The sequence below is a fragment of the Salvia hispanica genome, chromosome 4 (assembly GCF_023119035.1).
Source record: "Salvia hispanica cultivar TCC Black 2014 chromosome 4, UniMelb_Shisp_WGS_1.0, whole genome shotgun sequence".
NCBI classification, from domain to species: domain Eukaryota; kingdom Viridiplantae; phylum Streptophyta; class Magnoliopsida; order Lamiales; family Lamiaceae; genus Salvia; species Salvia hispanica.
Window position 1 is genome coordinate 39,318,006 of NC_062968.1, and position 26,677 is coordinate 39,344,682.

Below are 26,677 nucleotides of genomic sequence, written 5' to 3' on the forward strand. Positions count from 1 at the left end.
TATTCAAACAAGCATACACTACTTTCATTACTGTGAACAGTATATTATTATAGCTATGTCAATAGCTAGTATATAAAATGTCAATAATCTTAAAAATTTAAACAAATCCTTAACTGGAAGATGAAGATTCTTCTCTTCCTTTTTTTACAGCAGCATTTTTCGTTGGCATCTTTTCCGATTCTACAATCGCAAATCAACAAAAAAATTCAGCAAGTATCGAATTCATAAAAAACGAAATCGAGATGTTTATTAAAACACCAAAATCAAAGCAATATACTTAAAATATGAATCAATTTCTTAACCTGAAGAAGTAGCTTCATGCGTCGCCGATTTTGACTGCTGTTCCTCAGCTTCAATCGATTTTTCAATCGATTCTTTCCGATTTTCCTCTTCGTTCGTCATTTAGATCAGCGAGATTTTCAATGTTTTTGGTTTGAATTTTGAAAATCACCGAGTTGTTGCAGATTTTAAAGGATTCGAAGTGGATGAAGATCAGCGAGAGAGATTTTTGACGAGAGATTTTAGAGTTTGAAATCAGTTTGGATGTTTCATGCTTTTTCTATTTATGAAATTACAATTTTACCCCCTTGTTGACATAATGTTGTATTTGTTGACATTTTGTTTAGCTTGTGGATTAGTGGCCCATATTGCATCTCATTTCTCAATTTAGCTAAATAATCTCAACCTAACAAGACCCAAGTACTCTATAAGTAAATATTGATGATTGTCCAAAATACGTTTGAGCATGCACCGTACAATCATTTTTATTTATAATGATCTAGAAGCTAAAGTTTTTATACTATTTCACAGTAGATTTATAACTTAAAAATATATGGAGGATACTTTATGCCCCATATATGGACATATTCATTTTCAACATGTAAATATTGTTCAATAGTCCATTAGATCTTTTGATCAAACGGTTAAATTAATGTCACGTGTTATCTAATAATGTAACTTAGTTAATATACTATTTTAGTAAAATAATAATGTAGATTATCAATCTAATAATGTAGTTTGGCTAATAATGTAGATTATTAGTCTAATAATATAACTTGGTTAATAATGTAACATCTTAGTCTAATAATGTAGCTTATCACAACCATTCAATCCAAGTATCCAAGGGTTTTGATCTGTTTGATGCTTAACACTAAGGAGCTATTAGAACCTTAATGCACCCCTCTATAATTATATTTATACATTACTGTATTGTGATATATCTATATTTTCGGTATATACAGTAACTTTTGATATTTTATGAGTTTCTCTATGTTTTGATATTTTATGAGTTTCACTATGTTGAGATATATATTTCAGTAGGGTAGTGATAAAATGCAAACTTTTATATTGTACAAACTCAAAACTCCTCAACACAGTTTCAATACAATATCAACACAATGTAAATTTTAAGATTTTAATGTCAACACAGTATAGTATCAACATAATATCAACACAACATCAATAATTTACTACCGTTGAAATTCTGTTGACATTTTCCTGTTGATGTTTTTTTTTGATCTGTTGACATTTTTCAATGGTTCAGATCATAGTTTTGAGTTTGTACAATATTTAGATTTTTCATTTGATCACAACCCTACTTCAGTATATGAAATTTATATCGTTATCTTACTCAAAACATTTGGTAAGGTATTAAATCGTACTGAACATTACGATATATGTTTTCATTATTTTTTTAATACGAGAAACTGATACTCCCTCTGTCCCAGCTTAAGTGATTGATTTCTTTTTGGCCGTTGTTTTGGAAAAATGATACTAATAAATAGTTAAAGTGAATATAAAGTAAAGTAAGAGAAATAGTAATGTAGAAGATGATTTCCTCTATATAAATCTCTCTCTTATTTTATTTTCTCCCTACTTTGACTATTTATTACTCCCTCAGTCCGCAAATAGGAGTCTCGTTTTTCCATTTTGGTTCGTTCGCGAATAGGAGTCCCTGTCCATAATTACTTCCTTCGTCCCTGAAAAGTAAATTTCATTTTTAGTCCAGCCCTGAAAAATATGAACTTTCTAATTTGGAAAGTCTTTTCTCTCTAATAAGGTGAGACCCATTCTCCATTGCCATTACTTAAAAACCTTTCCGTTCTATCTCCCCCTTACATTTCCAATTATGCATTAAAACCTGTGTTGAACCAAATGTTCACACTCTTTGGAGACGGATTGAGTATTATAAATTGTAAATAGACCCCACATTCCACTAACTCAATCCACTCACATTTCATTTAAAATATATACAAACGACTCATATTCCACAAACTTTTATTAACATCTCTTAAAATTCGTATCGAAAAAATAATGAGACTCCTATTCATGAACGGAAAGAGTATCATTTTTCTCAAAACATGTGCCAAAAACCGGTCAATCATTTAAAGTGGGACGAAGAGAATATTCCAGTATTTCAGTATTTTTCTATTCTAGATATATGTCTAAATTTCAAAAGTTCTTCCTTTTAATAAACGGATACAGTATTTGATTTATTTTACTCAAATCAAAGCCCATGGACAGTTAGGGGGCATTGTCAAATATCAAGGTTTTAGGGGGCGATTTTATAAAGCAGGCTAACTAAAAACCACTGAAGACATTTCAAAACGTGACGGTAAGTATAAAAAGGGCGAAGAGAAAGCGCTGACAATGATTACAGCTCACCTCCTTCCAGCTCGTAAACTTCAGCAGCAGTTTCATTTAGCCCTTCCTCCGCCCCCACCACCGCCGGAAAATTCTAACCCTTCGCTCCGCCGTCATCCGCTGCCTCCGAATTTCAAATTCTTACGCGCTCGATTCTCCTGTTTCGCCGGTTTCACATTCTCCAGTCAACCGCTCGATCCATTTATACGCCTGACGCGAAAAGAGCTCCGTTTCCGAATACGTTTGCTCTAGATTCTACTAGAAGCGGAAATGGCGCTAACCGTCTCGGACTTGCCGATGATATACGGACTGCTCGCGAATTCAGTGAGCAGCGACATAAATGTGCTGAAGCCGGCGGAAGATGCTCTCGCGCAATTGGAGAGTAGGCCTGGCTTCTGCTCTTGTTTAATGGTATTTGAAGTGATTTTTCTTGTGTTTATTTATGAGTGTGAAGCTGTTGGATTTGTTTGACGAGGGTTTTTATCGTGCGCAGGAGGTGATAGCGGCGACGGATTTAGCGTCACAGACTGACGTGAGATTGATGGCATCAGTTTATTTTAAGAACAGCGTCAATCGGTATTGGAGGAGCAGGCGGGACTCAACGTAAGTGATTTCATGCTGTTTTTGTTTCGTTCTCGTACATTAGGAACTGCCAGTAATTTGTGAGTAATTAAGTGTGATTATCAGCATTTCTCTTGCCATTAATATTCAGCATCATAAGTGTGGCCAGGATTTTGTCGATGTGAAATATGCCTCGCGACCCTGAGCTTCTAATAGAGTCATTCTTTAAGTGGAGATAGATGTGTTGTGTAACTAGAATGTGTGTTTAACATTCTTTAAGTGGAGAAAGATTTTGAGAGCATTTACCTTCACATTCATATGAATAATATAGCTTAGCAGCTACCTTTTAGCTGGTTGTTTGGTACCGGTGTTCTCTTCTAGAATCTGATTGTAGAAATGCCTTTGCAGGGGACTGGGCAATGAAGAGAAATTGCATTTACGGCAAAAGTTATTGTCACACTTGAGAGAAGAAAATCACCAGGTAATGCTTGCATGTACATCTATTAGTAGTCTCCCTGTTGCCTTATAGTCTACATGAACTATTTATAATTCATCCCTGCTGAGCTGTACTGCTGCATTTTACTTGTGTTGTTTCTATATCCATTGCCATCTATAACTTTCCTTTATTTTTAGTTTTATCTTGATTATCATGGCTATAAAATGTGATTGTTTTGCAGATAGCTCATACTTTGGCTGTATTGATCTCAAAAATTGCTCGCATAGACTACCCAAAAGAATGGTGTGCCTCTCTGCTTCATCTATGTGGAAGAAGCTACTAAATCTAGTCAAGATTATCTGTGGCATCTTACACATTTCCATTTGTCAGTGGTTTTACTTTTTTCCTTTTTCCTACTTACAGGCCAGACTTGCTTTCTGTGTTAGCACAACAGCTTCGGTCAGATGATACATTAACTTCACATAGAATATTCTTGATTCTTTTCCGGATTTTGAAGGAGTTGTCAACCAAACGTCTTACTTCCGACCAGAGGACCTTCTCTGAGGTGCATGTTATCATTTTTGTTTATTTTTCTTTGAAACTTCCTCCTGTATGTTTGTAGTTTGTGATCCGTTTCACTAAGCTTTAATGTCCGATCTCGCATTGAAGTCTCATGTTGAAAACATAAACATAACATTGTCAGAAATGGTCTTACCTGTTCGTGATTGAAGAATGCTAACGAGTCATTTATGTATTTATTCCATGTGATCGAAATAAGCTGTTAAATTTATTTATGTTTGTCTGATTTGTTATTCTCATTTTTAGTATTATAATTTTGTCATCAAGATTTGGGGTGCTCGAATGTTGCTGTTGGTTCTAATGAGTCTACGACTTATGATTAGCTAATCAATCCCTTACCTGCATCCCAGTCAAGTACATAATTATTATTGTTATGGGAGAAGTATATATGGTCTGGGTATTTAGCTAAAATTTGTGAGTCAAATCAAAACCACTATTTCGGTAACGGATTCATTTTTCTATAACTAGATTGTAGTATTGTTTATTCTTTGTCACCATTGCGACCAGAATGTTGATTTTTCACTTAGTAGATTTACTGAGCTTCTCTTGCATTGGGTTGATTTCATGTCCCTGTTGTGCTTTTGGCTCCATCTTTTATAATACTATAATAGAATATATTGTTTTTTCACTAGACTTTTTATGCTTGCTCATTTGGCAGATAGCATCTCAATTCTTTGATTACAGCTGGAACCTTTGGCAGACTGACATGCAGAAAATATTGCCTGGTTTTTTGGTGCTAGCTCAAAATAATCCTGAGTTGCATCAGGATGATCTGTACTTGATCTGTGAAAGATGGTTTCTATGTTCAAAGATCATACGCCAACTTATAGTTTCTGGTTTCCAAAGTGATGCAAAGTCTTTACAGGTAAAGCTGCTGCTTCTTTTTATTTAATCCCCTCTCCTGTCCTGTCTTTTACGTTGTCTTTTCCTTGAGTTGTCTTTTCCTTGAGCATATGTTGTTGCATTTCACGCCTTGATCATCTGCATTTCTGCATCCCTTTCCTTTTCACTCTGATGTTTGTCATGAATTTGTGGGTATAGACTTAATTGTATTTCCTTTAGGAGGTACAACCTGTCAAGAAGGTCTGCCCGATTATGCTGAATGCCATCCAGTCATTCTTGCCATACTGTAAGTTTTCTCTCATCTCCTTTAGTTTTTTGTTTTGTAGTTTACCCTAACATCTTTTTTTTTCCTCATGTGCTTTACCTCTTGCATATGAACTGATCTTGTTATCTTCGACTGCGGCCACACATGTTTTTTTTTTGTCTATTTCACCTTGAAGGGAATTAATTTTGGGCTTTGACCTTGTTACTGCTACAAAGTTATCTGGTTTGTAAACTTACTTTTGATATGAAATTTTTGCAGATTCTTCTTTTCAAGATAAACATCCTAAATTCTTAGATTTCCTGAAGAAATCATGTACCAAATTGATGAAGATTTTAATAGCATTTCAGCAACGGCATCCTTACTCATTTGGTGACCAAAATGTCATTGGGCCTGTTGTTGATTTCTGCTTGAATAAGATAACAAATCCCGAGCCAGATGTACTGTTATTTGAAGGATTCTTGATCCAGTGTATGGCGATGATGAAGTCTGTCCTAGAATGTAAAGAATACAAGCCATTCTTGACTGGTCGTGTTAAGGATGACAACCGGGTCTCACTTCAGGATGTGAAGAAAAATGTATCAAGTGTAGTTGCTGGCTTCTTAGCTTCTATGCTGCCTAGTGAGCGAGTGGTGCTACTTTGTAACATATTGATACGGAGGTAAGTCTTGATTATCTGGACTCTGTTTGGTTTATCCTGACTATATTGATGTAGATGAGATTTAAGTGTATCTCCAGGAATAAAAAGGCAGTAATGAGGTACATAAAAATTGCATTCTCAAGTGCATTTGAAATCTACGTTTTCAATTTTAATATTTTCACAAAAATAAATTATCACTCTGGTTGTCATAGGCCTAATGGCATTGCTATGTTTTAGTACGCGAGTAGGGAACAGATTTCTCTGTCCTTGTCTCCTACTTTTTCTACCTTTACCTATTGACACTTTTTTTTGTATTCCTCTGATCACTGCTATTTCTTTTAAGCAGGTATTTTGTTTTAACAGCTTCGGATGTGGAAGAATGGTACCATAATCCAGAGTCCTTTTATCATGAGCAGGACTCTATTTTGTGGTCAGAGAGATTAAGGCCATGTGCTGAAGCATTGTACATAGTCTTATTTGAGAATAACAGCCAAGTAGGTCTTTTGGATGTAAATCTTGACTTATCTCTGATAGCATTGTCTGTAATTGACTGTGTCTGGTTGATATCTGTTGTTGAAGTTGCTAGGTCCAGTTGTGGTTTCAATTCTTCAGGAGGCAATGAATGGATGTCCTTCTTCTGTTGGTGAAATAAATCCACAGTTGCTTCTCAAAGATGCTGCTTATGGTGCAGCGGCATATGTCTATTATGAACTCTCAAATTATCTGAGCTTTAAAGACTGGTAAGCCCTTTCTCTCTTTGTCAGCAAGAATGTGAGCCCTTTGTCATTTAAAATGATAATTATAATCCAATTGAAACCTGGTGATTTGATATGATCCCAATTGCAAAAAATAAAATTGAAAGACTAGTCTTCCTGTTCTTTGTTCTGTTATTTCTTGACAATGGAAACCTCAGTGCTTATTTGATTTGATCCCAATTGCAAAAATAAAGTGTAGGTCCAGGCAAGCTCTTAAGAGAAACTTAACGGAGATTTTTGTCATTTTTAATTGCTATTAAGAGATGACAGTGTGCTAGCTGAACTCAGTTGAAATTGGTTTCTGTTTTACTATTTCTCAATATTGATATGAGTGGAGCACGGTCTACTTTGGTTTTTGACACAGCCTGTCTTATTCATGTGTGTAATTTGTTAGTGTGCCTAGACCTAGTTGACAAAGCATGTTGTTCTAGTTGCCTACCTGTATGATGCAGGGTCTGTTATTACTACCTCTTCATATTCATCTTTGTTTCTTTGCTTAGTGTGTCTCTTGGATATTCAGAACATAATCTAATAAGCATATAAGCTAGGGAACCTAACTTAACCTAAAACCATGGTCAAAGGTAAAGGGTTAACTCCCACTTATATGATGTGTGATCGGTATCAATCCACCCCCTTCAAACCGGACGTCTACGGACGGCACACGCTGGGTGGAAAACCCAAATACAAGGCTCACCATCCATTTTTTGCCTATTGGGTCCAGATCTTCGGTGGTACCCCACTGGTATAGTTATGTCTGTCGGAGAGCTGCAAGACCACCCGGCTCGGCAAAGCAAAGCAAATTGATAAGCATATAATCTAGCTAGCCCCTTTCCTTAGGCTGTCCCGATGTATGCTCACCGCACCAAATTGATAAGCATATAAGCTTTATACCCTAATTTACCAAAACCATGGTCAAAGACTCAAAGGTAAAGGATTGACTCCCACTAGTATGTCATTCCACACTTTCACCTGTAACCAATGTGGGATTCATATGATAAGCATAAAAGCTAGCGAGCCCTAACTTAATTCAAAACCATAGTCAGTGGTGAAGGGTTTACTCCCTCTTATATGTTATTCCACACTTCATCTCGAATCGATGTGGGATCTGTATCATAATCTTTATTCGTATACCTTCTATTTTACTTTGTGGTGAGTTCATCTTGGATATTCTCTGACGCTCTTATGCAGGTTCAATGGCGCTCTCTCTTTTGAACTCACAAATGATAATCCAAACATGCGGATCACCCATAGGAAAGTTGCATTGATCCTAGGGCAGTGGGTCTCCGAGGTAAATTACTCCCAAGCTACATTGCATAACCATTGTTACATTATTTTATATTCTTACAATTTGTATCTGTATTACTGTATTTTTATGATCTCTTATGGTTCATCTAACCACAACATGCCCGATCCTAAGTATTCATAGGTACAAGGTAGTGATATCTGAAGACAAATGATTGCAGATCTGATATTCTATTTTATCTATTTCTTTTCAGCTTGCTGTCTTGGTTCCTTATGAATATAGCTAATATTGAGCAATTTTCTGTAACATATGTCAAATTTGGTATATGATGGCATTGGGAGTTAGTGCCTTCTAAGAGTGACTGTGATCTCAGTCAAACTGTCAAAGCTCAAATCATATATCTATATCAGAGTTCATGTGATATAAAGAATGGATATTGAAATGCAACTCCATAAGTGTTGCTTTTTATTAAAGAACTTAGCTTGAACAATGTTTAATTTAGATTGGTGGGAAGAGGGATATGTGATAAAGCTCCCATGTTAAGGCACTGCTGGCAGGAGTCTGCTTAGGCTGGAACTTTCATGATTGGTGAGCTAACTGACTGAAGTGTTGAGGGATTGGTTGGGCAGGAATATTTTTGTATCTTACTGAGTGAAGTTTTGTTTGTATCATTTTGTGATGCACTCCTTTCAGTGTAGCTAGTTTCTTGACATTTGTCCCTTGTTTCTTTTCCTGTACAGATTAAGGATGATACCAGACGACCAGTATATTGTGCTTTAATAAAATTGCTCCAGGAGGATGACTTGTGTGTCAGGGTATGATGCGTATATATGTAACTAGCTTGTGAGTGAATTACCCTTTTTTTTATTAACATTTAACCTGTTGTATCAGCTGTCTGCATCACGATCTCTGTATTTCCATATTGAAGATGCAAATTTCTCAGAGCAGGACTTTTCAGATCTTCTTCCAGTATGTTGGGATTCATGTTTTAAACTGGTGGAAGATGTACACGAGTTTGACTCAAAAGTAAGTGATGGGCTCTTATTTACCATTTTTCTACCCTGTGATATGAAATCCTTGATTGGGCTTCCTCTTGTGTTGTCAAACTATAAAAACCTCACCAATAATTTCTTTATTAAGTCCTATCCTTTCTGTTCTTTATTTGCAGTTATTATCATCTGATTTTGTCTATCAATTGCTTTCCTTTTTAAGTATCTCTATATCACCCTGTTCAGTTTCAACTCTTTTGTCATCCTTGGGAAGTTTTAATATAAGCAGGAGGAATTCATCAGTACTTTTTTCCTTTCTTAATATATATAAAAAGAATTTGCTCATTGTTGGTTGAATGCAATAGTTGTTTATTAAATTCTAATTTAAATCTTATGTCCAGGTTCAAGTATTAAATACAATTTCTTCTCTCATTGGACGCATCACTGAAATTAGTCCTTATGCAAACAAGTTGGTGCAGTTTTTCCAGAAGGTACATTACTTGTTTATTTTTTCCTGTAGGCATAATCAGTAAATAATACGATCCCACGTCAGTTGCACACAAAAGTGTGGAATAGCATATAAGAGGGAGTCAACCCTTTACCTTTGACCATGGTTTTGGGTTAAGTTAGGGCTTCCTATCTTATATGCATATCATAAGGGTTCTAAAGTGAGTGTATTATATAAATCATTAACTTGAAATATATGATGTTAGACATTAGAAGAGAGCTCTGTACATATTCCTGATTTGCCTAATAAGTTATATTCTTTATATTGATTATCTTCTTAGGCTTGGGAAGAATCTTCTGGTGAAAGCCTTCTGCAGATTCAGCTTCTCACAGCCCTAAAGAACTTTGTTGCTTCACTAGGTTCTCAGTCATCCATCTGTTACAACTTGTTGATGCCCATATTACAGAGTGTGCTTAATGCTAATAGCCCAGATGAACTTCTGGAAGACAGCATGCTGGTCAGTAGTTCAATAAGCACGAATCAAGCTTCAAATTAACCCTGTAACATTCAAAATCATTATTTCTTATGTATCCTTAATTCCTGTCGTACAGTTATGGGAGGCTACTCTTACCCATGCCACCACAATGGTGCCTCATCTTTTGAGTTTCTTCCCATGTTTGGTAGAAATCTTGGATAGGAGTTTTGACTATTTAAAGGTACAGATAAAATCGCTTTTTGGTGGCTGTGTATTCTCTTGCATTGCCAAAATACAGTGGTTTTATTTCAAACTTTACATATAGGTGTCTGCCAGCATAATTGAAGGCTACATAGTTCTTGGTGGTCTAGAGTTCCTCAATATGCATGCACAGACACTAGCAAAATTGCTTGATCTGGTCATTGGCAATGTCAATGATAGAGGGCTGCTTTCAATTCTTCCCCTCGTGGATGTTTTAGTTCAGGTATGTCTCCTGCTTTGATGCTGCAACAGCAGAGCTTCATTTGAGAAAGCAATATGATTTTCACTTGACTACTTTTAATGCAGTGTTTTCCTGCTGAAGTGCCTCAATTACTGAGCACCAGTGTGCAGGTATTTCTCTCTACCGTTACAGCACTGTACAGTTTCATTTAAGGTTTATTTATGTGTTTTTATATGATTTACTGCTGTATTTTCTAGAAACTAATTGTCATATGCCTGAGTGGGGGAGATGATCATGATCCTTCAAAGACAGCAGTGAAAACGTCATCGGCTGCCATACTTGCAATGATTTTGGTCATGAATACTAATTATCTTGCGCAACTCACATCAGATCCGTCATTGTTAGCACATCTTCAAAAAGCAGGGTTCTCAAATGAAGAAAGCATACTTCTTTGCCTGGTTGATGTATGGCTTGACAAGGTCAGCAAGAGGTTTATATAATAAGTTTGATCTTTTCTTGTCTGCACCTGAGAAAACTATCAATGTTTTCACTAAAGTTTAAGTGTATTATCAGTCTCTCCTTGTCGGTCTCTTGTCAAGCCTGGGTAGCATGGTCTCTCAATCATGCTACTCCGACTAATCGAAGTCTGTTTCGGCCATGGCTCAACCTTTTGTCTTAATTTTAGCCATGTGTGATTAAAGCTTGTTCTTTATCTGGTGTCATAGGTCGACAATGTGATTTCCACACAAAGAAAGACATTTGCCCTAGCCCTTTCTATAATTCTAACGTTGAGAATGTCTCAAGTTCTGGATAAACTTGAGCAGATCCTTAGGTAATTTTCATCCACTCGATGTTTGATTTATCTCTCCCAATATCTGTTTTCATCCCATTTTCTGTTGTATTTTGTTCATAAATAGTGTATGCACGAGCGTTATATTGGGTGGTACCGAGGAGTTTACAGAAGAGGAGTCAAGGTAGGTTATCTCTACTCATTCTCCTTGGTTGATTTGCTTGAAATGTCTTCATATAATGACTTTGTTGTTTTGGCGATGATATCATTGTGCCATAATAGTAGCGACAATATGCATTCTAGCAAGATCGAGGTCCCAAGCAAAGAATTACGGAGGAGACAGGTACTTTTTAGAATTTTAACGGAAGCTCTAGAATCATGCACATATAAATAACCTAGTATTCCCATTTCCAGATCAAGTTCTCGAACCCCATTAACCAAATTCTGCTGGAGAATTCGCTCAAGGACAATCTCCAGACATGCTCAGCCCTCCATGGAGAATTGTTTAATGCAGCTATGTCGAAAATCCATCCTTCCTCATTCGCTCAACTGAAACGCGCATTAAATATGCCATAAACTAGGCGTGGCTTTCCAAGATGCAGTGCAGATGCAATTTTGTGATCTTTATGGTTCCATTATATTCGTGGAAATCTTTGAAAGGTAACATACATCCAGTCAACCATAAGATAAACTTGCATCGGAAATCACCATTCTTATATACAAATCTCACTCAATTACTGAAATAAGTCTCTCTTTTGACAGGTAAAATTGAATGCTTTGGGTTTGTGAAGGGGTGCTGACGAATTCTTCTGATTTCGGTTTCGGTTTCGGTTTCGGTTTCGGTTTCGGTCTTGATCTTGTTCCAATTTGTTTCATCTCCGCAAGTTGGAAGTAAATGGCGGTTAATCATATACAAGCACACTGTAAATAGTGTGATCCCTTCATGTCATGGTTTTTGGGGACATAAGGGTGAGAGTTTGAGGTCAGGTTTCTTCCATGCTTCCGAAACTGAGCATTTGTGTGCAATTTTTACTCCAAACTGTCCCCATTTCCAGGGTTTGTTTGGTGGCCTAACATATTTGTGACGATATATGAAATTTTGAGAGGCTTGGCTTGTGTAATTCTTTCAACACGCTTATTTTACTCAACGCTGTGTCTCATCATCGATGCCATATTTATGGAATATTTTCAGTATTAGAGTGAACAATAAGTCACTATCGTAATATGATCTCAAGTGTTGAATGTCAATCATTAATTTTTACCAAAATACTTCATAACTCCTATATAAAAATAGACTACTTTTGTTATTATGGTTTAGTCTCATTTTATTTTTGGTAACTTTTTTCTATGTAATGAAATATTCATTCTCAACTAAGAATATTTCAATCACTTTATTACTATCTTTTTTTTCTAGGCAAAACAATCTAGTAGTCTTTGTACATTTTATTTTATTCAGTCCTACAAAGTTTTAGCTTCATTAGATTCTTATATTAATGTATTTTGTTTCATTAGCTCATTGTATAGTTTTTTGTTTCATTAGCTCATTATACTAATACATTTTAATTTAAGAGGTTCTTTGGTTGAATATTTATTTAATAGATTTCATAATTTAATTAAAATTTCTTATGTATGTTAGATTTTTTTTTCTTTTATTTATAGTGAAACTAATTTAATTTCAATACCGATTCAATAATTATTGGAAAAATAATAAATTTATAAATTAATAACATAAATTTTTCATTTCCCAGTAATTTTGGAGTCAATATTACAATTGAATTAATTCTAAAATTAATACGAGAGAAAAAAGAGAGTAAATTCTAACACAGGAAAAGTGTATTAAATTTTGAAGACCATTAAATAAGGGAGTAACTAAATTAATATAAAAATATAAAAACATCTTAAATCAAAATATATTAGTATAGACCTAACTAAACAAATTATACAAGTACAAAGAACTCTATATATGTATTTTGCAAATTTTTCTACTTTACAAATAGTGCATTACAAACTCATGGCAACTTAAAATATGCTTATTTTTATGAAAAAGAGGAACCACAATTAAACGGAAACCTAAACTGTAGTAGTATACTTTGCCATTTTTCACTTAGTATATATCTAAAATACTAGAAATATCCAAACCCAATCAAACAACACCTGCCACTTGAGAACAATAAAATATGACGAGCTAATTAGATTCTATAACGGTAAGAAATTGCGCAAAGTTTTTCTTTTTTAAATAAATTATTGCAGTATCAACTAGTCCAAAAATAGAAAAATGGACAACCGCAAGTCTCAGTAACAACGAGCAACATTTCACCAAAAAAACAACCATTACAACGCAAGGGGCAAAATTTCATTGACAAAGTACATAGCACAAGCGGGGGTTTCCTCATTCTTGACTGGTTGCGCTACTTGGAGCCTCGTCCATTGGCTCAGCTTCGGTGTTCTCTGCTGTATCACCTTTCTTACCTGCAAGAATATTGTTTGTATGAAGAAATGAATCTTCAGTGAAGAATTTGAATTTACAGAAGCCAAGTGAATGCAAACTAACCTTTCTTCTTTTTCCCTCCACCTTTCTTTTTTGATTTTGTGCCCAATGCTAACCAGGCTTTGATCTCAGGATCATCGACTGTTTTTGTGGGTTGCAGCTCCTGTAGAGCATGTGAGGTGACTCGATCTGACCCATTTGGCAGAAGCAAAACAGTGAACTTGATGTGTGCAACCAGGTCACCTGTAATACACATTATGATATGAGCACATAAGATAAATTATGGCAACATCGAGTAAATTAGTTCGTACCAGGCTTCTCGTGAAGTACAGGATATGGTTGTAACAGATCATGGTTGACACATTCTACTATACCCAATCGAACACGCTTCTCTTCCAAGGCCCTGTGTGACAATTCATCCCACTCATTATCCTCACTTAGGAACCTCAAGACTTGCAACAATTTACACTAAACAACAAACCTTGCAGAGAATGGCATGATCGGGAACTTCTGGCTTATTTCACTGAATATGAACCTAGATGCTTTCATCTTTAGGAGATAGTTCTTGTCAACAGCCCTTTTATATATAGTTGTTTGTTTCTCATCCAGCAATTTAGGCTTTAAGTTTAAAACAAGATTGCATGATAAGCTTCAACTCGAAAAGAAAGAATAAAGGTGAAATGATATGTGAAACAAACAAATAGCAACATGTATACCTTGCCTTCACCAGTACTTGTAACAATGTCAATGGCATACACCTCATTTTCCTCGAATTCAGCATCATCAACTCTGGTATCAGGGCCGGTGGCACTTAGTACAACCTTATTACCATCAATCACGAATTGTTTCATTTGATGACTTAGTACTCCTTCAACAATCTTGCAGTCATAAGCAGCAGCAACTTTTTGAATGGCCTCGCTGACATCTTTATTCTACAAACAGAAAGAGGTGAAGAGTTAAATCTCAGAACCTTTACCCATCACAGCTATACAAATGGTGGCCTAAAACTTTTGAAATTATTGATAATCCTAATTACAACATGCTATTTTACTCTGTAGAGAAAGGGAAACATGATGTCTCTATCAGTGTAACTATGACTATAAAGAACTTCACTGGATGCAAAGATCCATCACTCATGGTTTTGATCATCATGTAGAGAATCATGTTTACCCTTTTACAATAACTAATACTAAAGCTATAGACACCTCTTTTGTTTTATTTTGGGGGAGCAGGGAGGTCAGTAACAAAAGCCACACAACTTAAATGGGTTGACAAAAATAAATGCACAACAAAAGAAATGGTTATTGGGAACTCAATCCATCATGTTACCAAGCGCATCGCTAACTGATTAGAATGGGCGGGAAGTAAGAACCAATTTTCAATATGGATGACAGGGAAAGAAGCATTTATTATCATATCTCAATTAGATGAGCAAGTGGAAGCATTTTGACTGCAATTAAAACCCTTTAAATACATTCAAGAAATATAGCATTCACAAGCACTAATTCGGGGGGTCGGATCCTCTGCTGTGATTAAAACTCAGCATAGGCTGCTGTGGTGGATACAACAGCTGTTTTGATCACTCTCCAAATCTTCTGCCAAATAAAAATCGCAGATACATTTTTTCCATTCCCTATCTTTTTGTTCCTTATCCCTATCATTCCTTCTTTCTCCTTATGGACATAGAAACTGTACGCATATATTATTGCATTCCCTATCTATGTTTCTTCATAAAACAAGGATAGACTTCATAATCAAAAAAATTACTTCCAGAATTCCTGGCAAAGAACACCTATCACTTGCTCGATGAAAAGAATAAGAGAGGAGATTTATTTGGGATTGAGACAGAAAATTGAAAATTTGCTGCTATAATAAAAAACCATAATTAGGTGAAGAGATTATTAAGATTCCCTTATCACGTGAAGAGAAATAGGAGGGAAAAGAAATATTTGTAAAAAGATAGAAATTTATTAAAGGAAGATTTGGAGAGTGATCGACAGCGTATCACAGTAGCCTCCCTTGTGTTTTAATCAAAGCAGAGGATTCGTTCCCCTAATCCGGTCCCCCAACAACCAAAATTGACAAAGAGAGTACATAAAAGGCACAAAGAAAATCCCAGGAGAAGAATTACTACCTTTTTACCAGGCCTCACAAGCCTCAGCGCAACCTCAGCAGCCGTATTCGCAGCAGCAATAACATCAGCTGCCCTCCCAGTGACCGGCCCCTGCTGAAGTACATGGGTGTGTGCAACTACAGCAATAAAGCCATCTATGTGACACCCCATATCACTGTAGATAATGAAAAACACATTACTCAAAGTATCCAAGATGATGCCAATAAAATCCATTTCATAAAGCTAGAAAAAGCATTACATTTTCACAATATCCCCATCTTCCAATACAGTCTCGTCTCCATTCAATGGAGAAAAATGGCAAACTGTATTGTTCACAGAAATGCACGTTGGGAATGCAACTCCCCTTTCAATCTTCTTCTTCACTTTCTTGTACATGTTCCCTGTTTGCCTATCCCACCATACAATTTTAGACAAAATTCACAGCACAGCTGAAATCCTTCTATTCTAATCGAAGAAAAAAACCATAAATTACTCACTCTCTGATGAACGAGTCTGCTTTTTCACAAAGGTCAACAATCTTAGCCTTGGGCTTGCATTCAGGCAACACAAGCTGCAACGCCTCTGCATTTATTCAATCGACATTCCACTCATTCATCGCGAAATTAAATTAAACACAACAGTGAAATGAGAGAGATGAATTACTGTTAACAATTTCAGCAGCGGCTTTGTATTTTGTGACTACTTCAGAATTGGTGAGATCCAACTCCTGCTCCTCTCTTTCTTCATCCGACATTGTTTCGCACTTCCGCTTCAAAGACAACATGCAACAACATAATAATGGAACGGTTTCAAGGAAAAACGCGATGAAAAAGATACAATCGTCGAGCAATTTGACAAAATTTGAAATAGAAAGTTTACCAATTGAGATTTCTCGGAAGCTATAAAGGTAGAGAATTAGGGTTTAATTAGTGAGAGTGGGAGGGGAGAGGAGAGGGGTAGGGTTTGAAGGCGGCACTGAGCTTTGTGAAATTATCTAATTTATATGAAATCGATTTCGGCGTTACAATTGAACTGTACAACTTTTTGTTTTATTCATTTTGCTCTTTGAAGGTGAAACATTACCTTCTCTTTTCTTTTTCTTTTTTCAGTAGAAAAAGTGTAGTCCTAGACTCCTAGTAATTAATTATCAATATTTACACCAGACACATTAAGCGAAATGTAAATAATTCTAGTAAGAATTGATAAAAGAGAACTTCGTTTTTTATTCTTAATTGCCATAATCTTTTATATAGCCATTTTTTTAAAAGTTATTCACACATTTTTTAATTTTGAAATAATATTTTTTGAATATTTTTAATTTTAATCCCACGATTTTAAATTTTCTCCCTTTTGCATCTAATATGCAACTACTATATCATTGTAAAGTCAATGAAAATAAGAACGGATATCGTTGCGTAAAGTTTAGAAATTTGAAAATGTACAATAATATTTTATTAGATTAATAAAACATATTTCAATTAATTAATGTAAATTCAATAAATAAAAATAAATATTTATTAAACACACTATTGATTAAAAACACTTTAACGTATATGATACAAACAGAATAATCATACTTCAATGGCATACCAAAACACAATCAATTCAAATTAAATAGTACACAACTTATAATATTCAACAAAATAAAAGTTCATAAATGAAAAACAAAAGAACAAAATACACATGAATAAGAATACAACTTCACATGATAACAACAAAATAATAATTCATAAGTTTGAAAAATACCCTTATAAATAATAACACTAAAATCACAAGCGCTATCAATATTATTATTATAAACTAAATCTTCAAAAAAAAATTGTTACTCTTGATTCTCGATACATAAACATTTAATTGTATGTGGACGAAGGTAAGTATTTTAAAAATAATCCAATACGAGTAAGCGATAGATTTTCACTTTTGTTTATGATAATTGCGCTATTGAAAATTGAATGACAATCTTTGATTAGAGAGTTTTAAAGACATTCTTGGAATCGAGACTTAATACCAATATTCCAAAACATGTTGACCTAAACGCATAAGTATTAATGGGTACCATTACACAATCGACATCCCCTTCAAAACCTAACAAAAAAACACAGCCAAATATTGGTTCGAATTGGCTAACAATAAGAACATTGAGAAATCTCTGCATTATCTACATCATACTTGCAAAAATTTTCCAACAACGATAACATCAGATATCTTCCTTGCAATGATATACATGTCGTCATTCTCCAAATTCGACAATTGTCAAAAGCTAACTAAACCGGTTAATATCAGCTGTAAAATTGAATAAATCCTCCACAACCGACTACCTTATACCCACCGTCACCATATGTCTCAACCCTTTAGCATTCAGCAAAATTCTCTCCCTTACCACATCTTTCAAAAATGTTCCAGTTACAATTAGCGGCGTCTAGCAGCCGTTGATGCTTCTGCCGCCGCTACCGTCCGTTCACCCGGCAGCAGCGTCACCGATTTCTGCCTACATGTGGTTTTTCCAGATCTCGGGTTCAGCTTCTTGTCTAATTGGCCTTCTGCTCATCGGCCTTCGTTTAAGGACTACATCTGAAATAAAAATGCAAAAAAAAAGGTTGAACAACTTAATTAGTGACTGATGTGAATCAAATGATACTAATTATACTCCAAGTTTTCTCCTATTTTGTATATTTAAATCATCTATCAATTGATCATTAAGGTTTGATTATTATATATTAGTTGATAGATGTACATGTTGAGTAGGGTCTGATTGAAACTGTTCGTTGCCTATCAAGATGGTGTCCAAATTCTTTTATCTTACCACCATTATCTTCGTCTTTGAAATAGCTTCGCGTGGGTATATTGCACGCCTCAATCGGAGCTCGGATGAAGAAGTTATGACCATTTGACGAAGGTTGCGCGAAGCAGTCAAAACCGGCAAAAACGCCCGGGTCGGGCGTTTTCAGCATTAAAAACGCCCGGGGACAGTGGAAACGCCCGGGTTGGCATAAAAAACGCCCGGGTTGGCACCATTTACCTCCCTATGGATCGACACTTGAAATATTACTAACGACGCTGTAATCTTGCAGTATCGTAGTATTATTAGAGTTAATTAATTAAACTTGATATCCTGTGTGCACTGAAGCAGATACTCTAAAATACGCATCAAGTTTTGGCGCCGTTGCCGGGGAGGCAATAGGTTGTTTAATACTTAGTAGTTTTATTTTTGTTTTATTTTATTTGATCTTTTGTTTTGTTTTGTTTAGGCACACACTTCGTGTTCTTGGGGGTGATAGCCATCTACCACGTCGGGACTTGAAGACGAAGGAGTGTTTATATTAGGTGATATCTTTTTAATTCTTAGTTTAGTGATTATGATTATTTAGTTTTCACTAAAGCACACACGTTTTATAGGAACTTACCCCGAAGTTGTCGAAAGGTCTCGCTTTCGGTAGTAGTGAAATATATTTTGTGTATGTGCTTGGTTTCTTTTCTGTTGTGCAGGTTTAGGTAATTAAAAAAAAAAAAAAAGAAAGTTGTGAATGCACACAAGATCACAGGGTACACCACCGTTTGGATTACTCTGTTATCAAAGAAAGAGAGGGCCGAGAGGTTCAGAGATTGAGATTTATCCGGACTATCAGAGTCCAGTTAGAAGTAACCCACTCTTCGAGTCCAGTTCAGAAAGTAGTTGTGGGACAGAGTCAGGCACCGAAATGGCTGAAGACGATAACAATGCTCCACCCATGGAAGGTTTGGCGACATCCTTAGATCGGGAGTTGATTACCCGGGGGAGTTTGCCTATGCACATGACAATGTCAACATCCCACCTCACTACATTAGTTTGGTGAATGGTGGAAATCTTTTCCATGGTCGAGATGAAGAAGATCCGATGAGTCATTTGAATGCCTTCTATGAGTTGACAAATTCTCACCGACCGCCAAATGTGGAGCATCACCGGATCAAGAGAGCTTTATTCCCTTTCTCATTGAGAGAGAAAGCAAGGGAATGGTATGACTCATTACCGGGCTACAACATAGCAACATTTGAGGAGTTGAAGTCGAAGTTTCTCTTAGAGTACAATTCTCCAATGAAGATAGAGAAGTTGAGAGAGGAGATCACTTCATTCCGGCAAAAGTATGATGAGTCATTTGCCGAAGCTTGGAAGAGATTTACAGACTTGCTAAGGAAATGCCCAAGTCACGGACTAGCTCCGGGGCATGATCTTTTGAAGTTCTACAAGGGACTTAATCATGAAGGCACAGGGTTGGTTACTGCAGGTTCGAGTGGGAACTTGGACGATTTGACCCATGATGAGGTGAGAGCGCTATTTCAAAGATTAGCGAACAATCAGAGGAATTGGCATAATCCAAGGAAGATGGCCGCGGGAGATACATTTGGTGCTACTAAGGAGTCGGAAAGAGTGTCAGCTATAGAAGCTCAAATGGCTGACTTTAGTACTCAAATTTCGTCGATGACGAATGCTGTCAAATCTATGCAGTTGACTCCTCAACCCCAAGCTGCGCCTATGATGAAGTGTGGAGTGTGCCAAGGAGGACATTATACAGATCAATGTCCAAGTTTGCAAGGAGCACCAGTGGAGGATGTGAACTACATTGGCAACAATCGTCAAGGTTTCAACCAAGGAGCTCAATATACCAATCAACAAAACTGGAGGCCTCAACAAGGAAACTGGAATCAAGCTGGTTATAGCAACACTGCAGGAAATCAATGGAGGAGCAATATCCAACCTCCGGGATTTGAGAAGAAGCCATCCAATGATGATCAAGTTGCGCAGATCTACTCCTTTATGACCAAGAATCAAAAGGAGAATGATCAATTCAAGGAAAAAGTGAATGAGAAGTTTGGCCATATTGATGCTACAATGAAGAATTTAGAGAGAATGATAGGCCAAATTGCTTCAGCTGCGCAAACAAGGACTCAAGGATCTATTCCGAGCACCACAGTCACAAACCCGAATGTTAATGAACAATGTAAAGCGGTTACTCTTAGAAGTGGAAAGAATTTAGATTCTATGCCAATAATGGACGGCCAAGGGTCTTCCGGCATCTCACACGCAGGGGCGGATGAGGTGTTAGGCTTGCACTCCTCGCACGCAGGGGCGGACGAGGTGTGTAAGGGAAGTCCCGAGTTAGTGCAGAAGGCACAACATGGTCAAGATGGGGCTGCATCCGGCGGCAAGATAATTGGTATGGAATCTGAATCTCATGGAAGACTATCGGTTGAAGAAAAAGGAAAGAAGATAGAAGAAGCAGACATGAGTTCAGAGAAGAAGGTTACTTTAAGCCCAGCACAAGATCCCAAGAGCATGTTCAATTTTCCCGATCATATTCCACCTCCACCATATCCATCAAAGAGGAGGAAAAGAGTCCCTAAAGAGAAGAGCTTCGAATGGATGATGAATGTGATCAGAAAGGTAAATGTGGATGTCTCTTTAGTTGATCTCTTCACCAATTTCCCTAAATTCTCCAAGTTCTTCAAAGACATGATGGCAAACAAGGAGAAGCTTCAAGATGAGGGAATTGTCCCGTTGAGCATGAATTGCTCACAATTAATTTCGGGAATGATGCCAAGAAAGAAGAGTGATCCGGGGGGATGTGTGATTCCTTGTGAGATTGGGGATACCATATTCACAAAATGCCTTTTAGATCAAGGATCGGGAATATCTCTCATGGCTTTGAAAACTGCTCGAGCCATAGGATTGGAGAAGAGAATTGAACCTATAGATATTGCTCTTCAATTGGCTGATCACTCAATTGTGAAGCCAACTGGGATTGTAGAGGATGTGCTAGTGAAAGTGGACAAGTTCATCATTCCCGTTGACTTTATTGTCTTAGACATGCCAGAAGATAAGGAAGTGCCTATTCTCTTTGGGCGGCCTTTTCTAGCCACTGGAGATGTGCTTCTTGGCACAAAAGATAACTCCGTCACTTTTAGAATCAATGGTGAACAAGTGACTATCAATGTAGATAAAGTGATGAAGCATCCAAGTGATGCTAAGGCATGCTTTAGAGTTGATGTTCTTGATCGATGTATTTTCGAGAAGAGTTGTTGTTCGGTGCAAAAGGAAGATAGTGTGTTTGATGAAGGGAGTTTGGAACAAGATTTTGGTTTCCCAATGAAAGTTGACTTCAATGAAGAGGAGAATTATGAACAGGAAATAAGCAAGGTAGTTGATGCTTGTGTGGCAGATTTGAGACCTTCTATTGAAGTCCCACCTAAGCTTGAATTGAAAGCTCTCCCATCAAATCTCAAGTATGCATTTTTAGGTGAGAATGAGACACTCCCGGTTGTCGTGTCGGCTTTGTTGAATAATGAAGAAGAGTCAAAATTGATAGAGCTTTTGAAGCTTCATAAGCAAGCTCTAGGATGGTCAATTGCCGACATCAAAGGAATTAGCCCTGCAGTTTGTATGCACAAAATTCTCATGGAAGATGAAGCTACACCGGTGAGAGACAAGCAAAGGAGGCTAAACCCTATTATGCAAGAGGTTGTTGAGAAGGAGGTGAAGAAGTTGTTAGATTTTGGTATGATCTATGCAATTTCTGACAGTCAATGGGTGAGTCCTGTTCAATGTGTACCAAAGAAAGGGGGGATAACTGTGAAGATAAATGAGAAGAATGAGGTCATGGCGACGAGGTTAGTAAATTCATGGCGAGTTTGCATGGATTACCGAAAATTGAATAAGGCCACAAGGAAGGACCATTTTCCATTACCCTTTATGGATCAACTGTTGGATAGGATTTCGGGTTATTCTCATTATTGCTTCCTTGATGGATACTCGGGGTACAACCAAATCACAATTGCCCCAGAAGATCAACACAAGACTACCTTCACTTGTCCCATTGGCACCTATGCATTCCGTAGGATGCCCTTTGGTCTTTGTAATGCGCCGGCTACTTTTCAGCGGTGCATGATGGCTATTTTCACGGACATGAATGAGGATATAATGGAAATATTCATGGATGATTTCTCCGTGTTTGGCTCTTCTTTTGATCGGTGCTTACACAATTTAGGCCGAGTCTTGCAAAGATGTGAAGAGTCAAATCTTGTTTTGAATTGGGAGAAATGTCAATTTATGGTGAATGAAGGCATTGTGTTGGGTCATAAAGTATCAGAAAATGGTTTGGAGATGGATAAGGCAAAGATTGATGTGATTTCAAAATTGCCACCTCCAACAAATGTGAAGGGCATCCGTAGTTTCCTTGGACATGCGGGATTCTACCGAAGATTCATAAGAGATTTTTCAAAGATTGCAAAGCCACTTTGCAACTTACTTGAAAAGGATGCCAAGTTTGTTTTTGATGATAAATGCCTTGAGGCATTTGAGATTCTCAAGAAAAAGTTAGTTGAAGCTCCTATTATTATCACACCTGATTGGTCGAAGCCATTTGAGTTGATGTGTGATGCTTCAGACTATGCCGTGGGGGCCGTTCTAGGTCAAAGAAGAGAGAAGGTCCTACATGCCATCTACTATGCTAGCAAAGTACTCAATGAGAATCAATTGAATTACACTACAACAGAGAAGGAAATGCTAGCTGTCATCTTTGCTTTTGAGAAGTTTCGTGCTTATCTACTAGGTACGAAGGTGGTCGTATTCACAGACCATTCCGCTATTAAGTATTTAATGAACAAGAAAGATGCAAAGCCACGATTGGTGAGATGGATCCTACTTTTGCAAGAATTTGATGTTGAAATTAAAGACAAGAAAGGATCCGAGAACTTGGTTGCTGATCATCTTTCTAGACTTGATGGTGTGGAGGAGACAGAAGATGAGAAAAGGAGAAAAATCAATGAGAAATTTCCCGATGAGCAAGTGTTTCAAGTGAGTGCTCGGGAAACATATGTGCCATGGTTTGCCGATTTGGCAAACTACCTTGTCACGGGTTTGATGCCGGAAGGATTGTCTTCTAACCAAAAGAAGAAGTTTTTGAGTGACACTCGCATGTATGTTTGGGAAGACCCTTTTCTCTTCCGTCTTGGTAGTGATGGAGTGATTCGAAGGTGTGTGGGAGAACATGAACACCTTCAGATTATATCTGCATGTCATGATTCAGAATATGGCGGTCACTTTGGAGCACGTAGAACTGCATTTAAAGTGCTACAATCCGGATTCTTTTGGCCATCTATCTTCAAGGATGCTAAAGCCTATGTAGAGAGATGTGACAGTTGTCAAAGAACCGGGAATATCTCTTGGAGGAATGAAATGCCGATGAATAATATCCATGAGGTGGAGCTCTTTGATGTTTGGGGATTAGATTTCATGGGGCCTTTTCCCAAGTCTAATGGGAAGCAATATATCTTAGTTGCAGTGGACTACGTTTCTAAGTGGGTAGAGGCTGAGGCATTACCTACCAATGATGCTAAAGTGGTGTTGAGATTCATCAAGTCTCATATCTTCAACCGCTTTGGAACACCTCGAGCCATCATTAGTGATGGAGGTACTCATTTTTGCAATAAGTTGTTTGCAAACCTCCTTGGAAAGTATGGTGTTCAGCATAAAGTTGCTACCCCTTATCATCCCCAAACAAGTGGCCAAGTGGAAGTCTCCAATCGTGAGATTAAAAGAGTTCTTGAAAAGGTGGTGAAGCCGTCCCGAAAAGATTGGTCTCAAAAACTAGATGATGCCTTGTGGGCATATCGAACGACTTATAAAACTCCTATTGGAACTTCCCCTTACAAGATGGTGTTTGGAAAGGCATGTCATTTGCCGGTTGAGCTTGAGCATAAGGCGTTTTGGGCCTTGCAAATGTTGAATTTGGATTATGAGTTTAGGCTGAATGCTTATGAGAGCGTTGATCTCTACAAGGAGCGGGCAAAGAAGATTCATGATGCAGCCATCAAACCTCGTCGATTCCATGAAGGACAGTTGGTCCTATTGTACAATTCTCGGTTGAAACTTTTCCCGGGAAAACTCAAGTCAAGATGGTGGGGTCCGTTTGTTGTGCACAAGGTGTATCCTTATGGTGCAGTGGATATTCGTGATCCTAAGTCCAATGATGTATGGAAGGTGAATGGTCAGAGGTTGAAGGTTTATCTAGGCGGTGACCTGTTGAAGGAAGAAAGGGAGGCGGTCGCACTACAAGATTCACAAGTGTAGACCCAAGGATGAAGAAGGTCGAGCCAACGACTATAAACAAAAGCGCTGATTGGGAGGCAACCCAAGTTTTTATTTCTTTTATTTTTATTTTTATTTTCATATGTTGGAGGTTTTGTTTGCTCAATTCTTTCCTCTAGCATTTATTTTGAATTGAGTGTTTCTTTATGTTTTGTTTTGTTTTGTTTTGTAGGAGCATATTGGAGCTTATGAGAGAGCACACCTACAATGGAAGATACACCCACCCTCCCACCCATATGCTACGGATTTCATGCCAAGTTTGGGGGAGTCTTCTATCCCTTTACTTTTTATGTTCTTCTTTGCTTGCATTGAGGACAATGAAGCATTCAAGTTTGGGGGGGTTGTTTGAGTTTGAATGAATTTTATGCATGATGCATGTTTTCTTGGGTGTATTGTATGCTAAAGGTGTTTTGAATCAATGTAACTGACGGATGCATGCTTTATCTTCGGCTTTCTGGTTGGGAAATCTTGTTTGATTTTACTTGATCTTTGAAGCTTAGGATGGATGGAATCTGTGCATTGATTTATTTGAAAGAACATTTTGTGACTACAACCGATTTCTTGAGTTGAGGAGAGTATGAAAGTCATATGTCTTGTGGAAATTATCTTGGATTGATTTGCTTTATTGAGTTGGGTGCTTGCATTCATATGTGTCAATGATATGGGATGATAAGGCACTAGGATGAACTTCATGGCCAAATATTCACATGCCTAGTCCAACAAATGATCCCCTAGAAGCCACTTTGAGCTTAATCCCCATTGTTTTGTACAAATACTTAGCCAATTACTTAGCTACTAAAATAAGCCTCATTTTAGCCTCATCAATAAACCTTACTACTATTTGGGTGCTAAATACACGTTTGAGCTTTGTTGATTGTGTTGTGAGTGTTGGGTGGTGTTCGATCAAAGTTTAAAGATTTTTTCAGAATTGATGTAATGTATAAGTGTTGAGAAGGAAGTTCTTTGTAAGGAAAAAGACGGCCTTCAAATTGTAAAAGTCGAGGCCTTTGAAAAAGAAGGAAAAAAAAAAGAAAATGAAAAAAAAGTGAAATAAAGTAGAACTTCCATTGCTTTGTAAAGATGTACTCTTGTCTAGAAAAGATCTCAAGTTTGGGGGAGTGAAAGTATGGGTTGTGAAATGTATATTGTTTGGTTCTTTAGCAGGAAGTTGTAGGAGTGAAGAATTTGGCACTCAAATATGTAGTTTTTGAGCTACTATCCATATTTATCCTACCTAATCCCTAGCCCCATTACAACCTATAATTTAAGACCTTGGACCTTATTGTTGATACATTGTGGATGTTTTGTAAATAGCTTGGTAGAGTTAAAGAATTTTGATTTGAAATCCGCGAGTCTATGTGATAAGTAATGCTTGACGAGTCAATGACGATGGTTTGAGTTGTAGGATCTAATGTTTGGACTTACTTTGAAGTGCACCTTGACTTGAAGTTCTAGGTGGATGAGTGATGGTTCATGAGAGTGGGAGATTTTGATTGGAAATGTTGGGGGTTTAGATTTTGTCATTCATGTCCTTACATGATTCTTTGTGATGAAAAACCTTTGTGAGTTGAACTCTGAAATATAATGCTTTGAGTGATCTTGCTCGAGGACGAGCAAGTAAATAAGTTTGGGGGTATTTGATGTGAATCAAATGATACTAATTATACTCCAAGTTTTCTCATATTTTGTATATTTAAATCATCTATCAATTGATCATTAAGGTTTGATTATTATATATTAGTTGATAGATGTACATGTTGAGTAGGGTCTGATTGAAACTGTTCGTTGCCTATCAAGATGGTGTCCAAATTCTTTTATCTTACCACCATTATCTTTGTCTTTGAAATAG

General features: G+C 37.0%; 3 protein-coding genes and 1 non-coding gene across 4 annotated transcripts; 2 read left to right on the plus strand and 2 right to left on the minus strand.

The window, feature by feature from the left end:
- Positions 1-2,668: 2,668 nt before the first annotated feature.
- Positions 2,669-12,340, plus strand: LOC125219825 (importin-11-like). Its single transcript, XM_048121899.1, has 24 exons — positions 2,669-3,054; positions 3,137-3,246; positions 3,613-3,685; positions 3,882-3,943; positions 4,064-4,205; positions 4,878-5,084; positions 5,282-5,348; positions 5,586-5,985; positions 6,311-6,458; positions 6,544-6,704; positions 7,908-8,007; positions 8,703-8,777; positions 8,854-8,988; positions 9,353-9,442; positions 9,740-9,916; positions 10,011-10,115; positions 10,200-10,358; positions 10,442-10,486; positions 10,574-10,795; positions 11,042-11,148; positions 11,234-11,290; positions 11,389-11,449; positions 11,521-11,766; positions 11,869-12,340. Exons 1-23 carry the CDS (start codon positions 2,914-2,916, stop codon positions 11,680-11,682), a joined length of 3,006 nt encoding a protein of 1,001 aa, XP_047977856.1. The 5' UTR covers positions 2,669-2,913; the 3' UTR covers positions 11,683-11,766; positions 11,869-12,340.
- A 978-nt stretch (positions 12,341-13,318) lies between these two features.
- LOC125219826 (ERBB-3 BINDING PROTEIN 1) lies at positions 13,319-16,739 on the minus strand. The gene is made up of 10 exons (XM_048121900.1): positions 16,587-16,739; positions 16,371-16,476; positions 16,205-16,289; positions 15,967-16,116; positions 15,729-15,882; positions 14,311-14,526; positions 14,076-14,212; positions 13,906-13,997; positions 13,658-13,837; positions 13,319-13,575 (listed from the first exon to the last, which is right to left on the minus strand). The coding sequence occupies exons 2-10, from the start codon at positions 16,459-16,461 to the stop codon at positions 13,496-13,498; spliced, it is 1,185 nt and encodes a 394-aa protein (XP_047977857.1). The 5' UTR covers positions 16,462-16,476; positions 16,587-16,739; the 3' UTR covers positions 13,319-13,495.
- Positions 16,740-19,581: 2,842 nt separating this feature from the next.
- LOC125221037 lies at positions 19,582-24,810 on the plus strand. The gene is made up of 2 exons (XM_048123162.1): positions 19,582-22,368; positions 22,843-24,810. Exons 1-2 carry the CDS (start codon positions 19,582-19,584, stop codon positions 24,808-24,810), a joined length of 4,755 nt encoding a protein of 1,584 aa, XP_047979119.1.
- Positions 19,792-19,898, minus strand: LOC125185762. Its single transcript, XR_007170262.1, has one exon. It is a non-coding gene; the product is annotated as a small nucleolar RNA R71 (small nucleolar RNA).
- Positions 24,811-26,677: the final 1,867 nt, after the last annotated feature.

Excerpts from the sequence above, each read along its gene's own strand:
- LOC125219825 (XM_048121899.1), top strand. The coding sequence starts at position 2,914 with ATGGCGCTAACCGTCTCGGACTTGCCGATGATATACGGACTGCTCGCG. Across the intron at positions 3,055-3,136 it reads GCTTCTGCTCTTGTTTAATG|GAGGTGATAGCGGCGACGGA; the intron begins GTATTTGAAGTG and ends TATCGTGCGCAG. Across the intron at positions 4,206-4,877 it reads ACCAGAGGACCTTCTCTGAG|ATAGCATCTCAATTCTTTGA; the intron begins GTGCATGTTATC and ends CTCATTTGGCAG.
- LOC125219826 (XM_048121900.1), bottom strand. The coding sequence starts at position 16,461 with ATGTCGGATGAAGAAAGAGAGGAGCAGGAGTTGGATCTCACCAATTCT. Across the intron at positions 14,213-14,310 it reads CAAGTACTGGTGAAGGCAAG|CCTAAATTGCTGGATGAGAA; the intron begins GTATACATGTTG and ends TTAAACTTAAAG. Across the intron at positions 13,838-13,905 it reads TGTACTTCACGAGAAGCCTG|GTGACCTGGTTGCACACATC; the intron begins GTACGAACTAAT and ends TGTGTATTACAG.
- LOC125221037 (XM_048123162.1), top strand. The coding sequence starts at position 19,582 with ATGAGTCATTTGAATGCCTTCTATGAGTTGACAAATTCTCACCGACCG. Across the intron at positions 22,369-22,842 it reads GGTTAGTAAATTCATGGCGA|ATGGATAAGGCAAAGATTGA; the intron begins GTTTGCATGGAT and ends AATGGTTTGGAG.